The 6673-nt window shown below is 39.7% G+C and overlaps 1 protein-coding gene across 1 annotated transcript in view; it reads left to right on the top strand.

The window, feature by feature from the left end:
• Positions 1-6043: 6043 nt before the first annotated feature.
• Positions 6044-6673, top strand: part of lama4 (laminin, alpha 4) — a 58900-nt gene continuing 58270 nt past the window's right edge. The window contains exon 1 of the mRNA XM_016250696.1: positions 6044-6360. Within this exon, the coding sequence (XP_016106182.1) occupies positions 6265-6360 (96 nt within the window). The 5' untranslated portion in view covers positions 6044-6264. The remainder of the gene's footprint in view (positions 6361-6673) is intronic.

Below are 6673 nucleotides of genomic sequence, written 5' to 3'. Positions count from 1 at the left end.
TTTAAATCATATTAGGGTAAACTTCCGATATACGGTTTTGCGCACACTAGTGATGCGCGGATGGCGGTTATTTCCGTGGGCGCTGCGGATAATCCGCGGATCGGGTGGGTCGGGTAATAAAAAAATGCATTCTGATTATTTGCGGGTGGATAAAATAAATCATTAATGAAGCAAGTATCAACTGCATTTTCTAAATTATGAACGTGTTTTAAATAGGCTACAGAAATTGAATAAACTAAAATTAATATTAAAAGTTATTCAACAAAACATTATTTAGTCAAGAGCAGTACGTTTTGTTTTTTGATTAACATTAATAAAAGACGGCACAGCTAGGCTGCTGTCACAAGACCTATTTCATGGATCCAATACTGATACTCATGCGTTTTATTTTGCAACTGTTTACATTAACTTAAGACACACCCGACAGTACTTTCTCAATTTGGTACTCGCAGTACGCGCTTTGGATGTGACTGTGAGCGCACGAGTACTGAATGGCTTAAAAAGACGTGAAAATAATTAATTTTTGTGATAATGGAACAATGACTGATCCCGAAAACTGTCCCGAAACGTGAGCTAAAGTCTTCTATCGCAGCGTGCAGCAGCTCTAGATGTGAAACGAAAGTCAAAGAGAGAAGACCCGGTACAGCTGAATCACTTACGCTGTTTTCATCTGATGGTTTGTGTGGATTTATTTACTCATCTAACCTACACGCTGTATTGAATAAAGGTTTTGCAGTAATTTCCCTCATTTTAAAGTCGAAAGCTGTGAGTAATGCGATGTATGCGCAGTCCCGCAACGAAATTCAGGATCTGATTAAACATAATTCTATTATACAGAGAATTGTGCAATAGATTTTCATGACTTTTCAAAAACTTTTTGACTTTATTTATTTTAACAAAACTTTCTAGGCCTGGAAATGGCTGTTCAGTTACTTTTCCAGGTTTTTTATGACCGTACGAACCCTAATGTGATGATCGGGTGCAGTTATCTAAATCAGACAAAAATACAGGTGCAGGCAGTTGGCGGGTGGATAATTTATTTGAAGCTGCAGATTCGGGTGATGTTTTAGCTCATCCACGCATCACTAGCGCACACATCCAAAGCACACGCACAGAAAGCGTCTGTCACACGGCATGTGAGAACTAAACTTCTCTTTCATGTCTTACTGCGCTTAAAATGCCAAATACACAGAAATTTATGTTAAAAACACAAGTGTTACAAACAAGTCGATTATGTCTGTGAAGGTAAACAGCTGGGAAAGAAATTGCAAGAAATCGAGAGACTTTGCACCTTGCGTTCATGTTCTGCTGTTCTATGACCAAAGATTTGTGGGTCTTGTCTTTTTCTCCGACAGGTGACTGTATCAGCATCTTTTCTCCATTGGCTACACAAACTATTTGTGTTGATTGCAAGTGACGTTGTAATTTTGTATCTTTTTTCTTGTCTTCACAACCTGGCTACTGTAGTAAAATGTTGATAGATTCAATTTAAGAAAAATAAAGCAAGTGATGTCACTTGTGGAAGCACAGGTGTCTAAAAGTGGACATTTGAGAGTGGTCTGAAATCGCAGGATGAGAATGATATTTACCTACAACCCACTGTTGGAAACAAAGCTTGCAAATGTCTTCTATGATTTGCCATCTACGAAGCAGCTTTTTATTGTGCGTGCAGCTTTTTATGAAAGACTCCGAAGGTAAAGACCATAGATAGAGTGTGTTTATAAGGCTGGGTAAGGTTAGCCTTCCTATGGCCACGGGTCAGAAATTAACAGGGGCTTGGGACAAAAAATGCCCCTGAACAATTAGATTAAATCTATTCAGCTGTCGCAAATAAAATGAAAATGAATTGAGAAGTGCCGATTGTGGCACAACGTTTAGATCTGCTAATGTTACATCATATTTCTTTGTACATGTTCTTACACTGTCGTGCATTATTACCAAACACATGCAGTCCGGTGATCTTATAAATGCAATGGCCAATCAAAAGCATTTAGATTAGCCATTGCTGAAATGCCAGTTTTGTTCAGTGAACAGGCTCGCTGACTGAATTCTGCACTCTCATGAATTCTCTCATCATTAACAACAAATTGCAGATGTACGTACGATGTAAGTGATTAAGCTTTTTGAGAGTGCTTAAATTTGCACTAGACTGAAGTTATTAATATTCTTTGAAAATGTAAATGTTCTTTGACTGCTTTGTTTGTAATTGATTTGCTGTTTAAATAACAGTAAAAATGACAGCATTATAATTTAATTACAGTGTTTTTATTACAATGTGATCAAGTTAAATACAAAGGACAGCAGCAATTCAGCCATGAAGCGGAAGACCTTGTAATGTCATAGAGTGGGTGATGATTCCAGAGCTGAAGAGATCCTGGCATTTATATCAACACAAAAATAACAATGCCAAGCATCGGATGGAGCTGAGTAAAGCACTGGACTCTGGAGCAGTGGAAACCTGTTCTGTCGAGTGATGAATCACACTTTTCTGTTTGGCAGTCTGATGGGCGAGTCTGGGTTCAGCGAATGCCAGGAGAATATTTCCTGCCTGACTGCATTCTGCCAACTGTAAAGATTGGTGAAGGAGGGATGATGGTATGTGGCTGTTTTTCAGGGATTGGGCTTGGCCCCTTACTTCAAGTGAAGGAAAATCTTAATAATTTTGGACAATGCTATGCTTCCAGCTTTGTAGGAACAGTTTGGGGAAGCTCCTTTTTATTTTAGCATGACTGCCTTAGTGTATAAAGCAAGGTCCACTTTCCATGAGTGACTACACCAACTGTTCTCAATTCCAGTCATGGTGACCCACCGCTTTCCATTTTTGTATGTCTCTCTATTATAAAACTTACTTGATTCAGAACATCAGCTCATTAGGAGAGTGTCAGATAAGAGAGACATACAAAATGTGCAGAAAAGTGAGTTGATAGGAATTGAGAACCACTGGACTACACAACAAACAACCAACACATACAAGAGCATATGTGTGTCTATGGATATGTTGTCACGCTTTCACCTAAATGTGTGTGTGTTGTAGGAGATGGTGTTTCCAGTGGGTTAGAAAGGTTAAGAGACATTCATAGGGAGGGGGAGGGCCACAGCCAAGATTGCGTTCATGTTCTGCTGTTCTATGACCAAAGATTTGTGGGTCTTGTCTTTTTCTCAGACAGGTGACTGTATCAGCATATTTTCTCCATTGGCTACACAAACTATTTGTGTTGATTGCAAGTGACGTTGTAATTTTGTATATTTTTTCTTGTCTTCACAACCTGGCTACTGTAGTAAAATGTTGATAGATTCAATTTAAGAAAAATAAAGCAAGTGATGTCACTTGTGGAAGCACAGGTGTCTAAAAGTGGACATTTGAGAGTGGTCTGAAATCGCAGGATGAGAATGATATTTACCTACAACCCACTGTTGGAAACAAAGCTTGCAAATGTCTTCTATGATTTGCCATCTACGAAGCAGCTTTTTATTGTGCGTGCAGCTTTTTATGAAAGACTCCGAAGGTAAAGACCATAGATAGAGTGTGTTTATAAGGCTGGGTAAGGTTAGCCTTCCTATGGCCACGGGTCAGAAATTGACAGGGGCTTGGGACAAAAAATGCCCCTGAACAATTAAATTAAATCTATTCAGCTGTCGCAAATAAGATGAAAATGAATTGAGAAGTGCCGATTGTGGCACAATGTTTAGATCTGCTAATGTTACATCATATTTCGTGCATTATTACCAAACACATGCAGTCCGGTGATCTTATAAATGCAATGGCCAATCAAAAGCATTTAGATTAGCCATTGCTGAAATGCCAGTTTTGTTCAGTGAACAGGCTCGCTGACTGAATTCTGCACTCTCATGAATTCTCTCATCGTTAACAACAAATTGCAGATGTACGTACGATGTAAGTGATTAAGCTTTTTGAGAGTGCTTAAATTTGCACTAGACTGAAGTTATTAATGTTCTTTGAAAATGTAAATGTTCTTTGACTGCTTTGTTTGTAATTGATTTGCTGTTTAAATAACAGTAAAAATGACAGCACTATAATTTAATTACAGTGTTTTTATTACAATGTGATCAAGTTAAATACAAATTCAGTCATATTAAAAAGATCTTGTGGCATGACCATATCTGGTACTTGCCTAAAAAGAGGGGTTTATGATGTGCGTAGTTAATAGATTGCACTAACATTAGGCTACTTTTAGCCTAACCCTGGACTTGGTTTAGCCTCTGCCTATTGAAAAGACAATTTATGTCCATTTATATCCAAAGCAGGATTAAAAACCAGTATCAACATATGGGCACACTTTTTTGATGGGGGGCCTGAGGATAGGCTAGAAACACCCCAGTACATGAGGAAAGGCTAGAAACACCCCCAGTTCTGATAAGCTCAGTGAATTGAATTGTGGTACTGTGATAAGATGTCAACTTTGCAATAAGTCAGTTCGTGGAATGTCATCCCTGCTAAATAGTCCACGGTCAACTGTAAGTGGTATTTTTGGAAAGTAAAAGTGTTTAGTCAGCAGAGACCAGGACAACTAGATGAGCCCCAGATACAGATCCCCAGTAAATACCTTGTCTCAGACGGCCACCGGGACAAGACCACAGGAGCCAGTTGAGTCCTCTGCACAATGTGACTTTGCTGCAGCATGGATCAACCTGCTGATTCGTCTGGCCAGAGGAGAACTGGCCCCCCGACTGAGCCTGGTTTCTCCCAAGGTTTTTTCTCCATTCTGTCACCGATGGAGTTTTGGTTCCTTGCTGCTGTCGCCTCTGGTTTGCTTAGTTGGGAACACTTCATTTCCAGCGATATCGTCGACTTGATTGCACAGATACTATTTAAACTGAACTGAGCTGGATGATGACATCACTGAATTCAATGATGAACTGCCTTTAACTGAAAAATGAATGTTTACTATTGTCACTTTGCATTATTTACACACTATTTTTCTAATTAATGCTGTACAGTTGCTTTGACACAATCTGTATTGTTAAAAGCGCTATATAAATAAAGGTGACTTGACTTGACTTTAGGGACAGCAGCAATTCAGCCATGAAGCGGAAGACCTTGTAATGTCATAGAGTGGGTGATGATTCCAGAGCTGAAGAGATCCTGGCATTTATATCAACACAAAAATAACAATACCAAGCATCGGATGGAGCTGAGTAAAGCACTGGACTCTGGAGCAGTGGAAACCTGTTCTGTCGAGTGATGAATCACACTTCTCTGTTTGGCAGTCTGATGGGCGAGTCTGGGTTCAGCGAATGCCAGGAGAATATTTCCTGCCTGACTGCATTCTGCCAACTGTAAAGATTGGTGGAGGAGGGATGATGGTATGGGGCTGTTTTTCAGGGATTGGGCTTGGCCCCTTACTTCAAGTGAAGGAAAATCTTAATCATTTTGGACAATGCTATGCTTCCAGCTTTGTAGGAACAGTTTGGGGAAGCTCCTTTTTATTTTAGCATGACTGCCTTAGCGTATAAAGCAAGGTCCACTTTCCATGAGTGACTACACCAACTGTTCTCAATTCCAGTCATGGTGACCCACCGCTTTCCATTTTTGTATGTCTCTCTATTATAAAACTTACTTGATTCAGAACATCAGCTCATTAGGAGAGTGTCAGATAAGAGAGACATACAAAATGTGCAGAAAAGTGAGTTGATAGAAATTGAGAACCACTGGACTACACAACAAACAACCAACACATACAAGAGCATATGTGTGTCTATGGATATGTTGTCATGCTTTCACCTAAATGTGTGTGTGTTGTAGGAGATGGTGTTTCCAGTGGGTTAGAAAGGTTAAGAGACATTCATAGGGAGGGGGAGGGCCACAGCCAAGGTCAAAGGGTAGTGTAATGAGCAAAGAGCTGTCAATTACTCGCTCTCTGCCAATCTGCCGTCATTACACTCACATTTAGGGTAACAACAACAGAAGTTACACATGAAACCACAAGAAAACACAAAGAGCTTTTATATTTCTTCCTCGGTTTGGATTCTTTAAATGTATTTTTTTCTTAGCTGCATGTGATTTCCATTCAAGATCTTGTGAGGGAAATGTGTGCGTGAGGAAGAGGGGGGCCGGGGGTGATCGAGAGAGGAAGTCCAGCTTGGCAGGGCAGGGCAGGGCGTAAGCGAGAGAAGAAGAGAACAGCAGTGCAGACTACGTAGGCTTGAGTAAAGACAAAAAATAGCCAAGGGAGAAGTAGATGTGAGAAAGACTACAGCAGGGAACACAACAACACACACTGCCTGGACATTTAGAGGGGAATCATGGCCTCTCTGCTGTTTGGATCGATCTGTGTTCTCTGCATCTTGTCAGCACTCACGCACACAGCTTCCTCGCAACAGTTAAACACAGTCTACAGGGTAAGTCCTCTCTTTATGGCTGAGAAAAGAGGAATATTTGAATTAGCATCATATGCCAAAGGTTTTACAATAAACACAAATAATATGTTGATTTTAGTTCCTTTATTACTTGTTTGTAGATATACTTCTATCCAGAGCAGTTTCTTTAAAAGTGTTGCTTTCCTTTTATTGCTGCATGTGTTCAGAATTATCATTATTACAAATCACTATGCTCAAATAATCTCTAATCAAATTCAGTGTTCTGATTATTTGAGCTAAGCTATGCTATTACTTACTGAATGTCAGTGAGTGCCTCATTTGTGTTTTTATTTCT

The sequence above is a fragment of the Sinocyclocheilus grahami genome, unplaced genomic scaffold, assembly GCF_001515645.1.
Source record: "Sinocyclocheilus grahami isolate Dianchi unplaced genomic scaffold, SAMN03320097.WGS_v1.1 scaffold1002.1, whole genome shotgun sequence".
NCBI classification, from domain to species: domain Eukaryota; kingdom Metazoa; phylum Chordata; class Actinopteri; order Cypriniformes; family Cyprinidae; genus Sinocyclocheilus; species Sinocyclocheilus grahami.
Note: the sequence above shows the minus strand (reverse complement) of the source record. Positions and strands in the feature narration are given on the sequence as shown.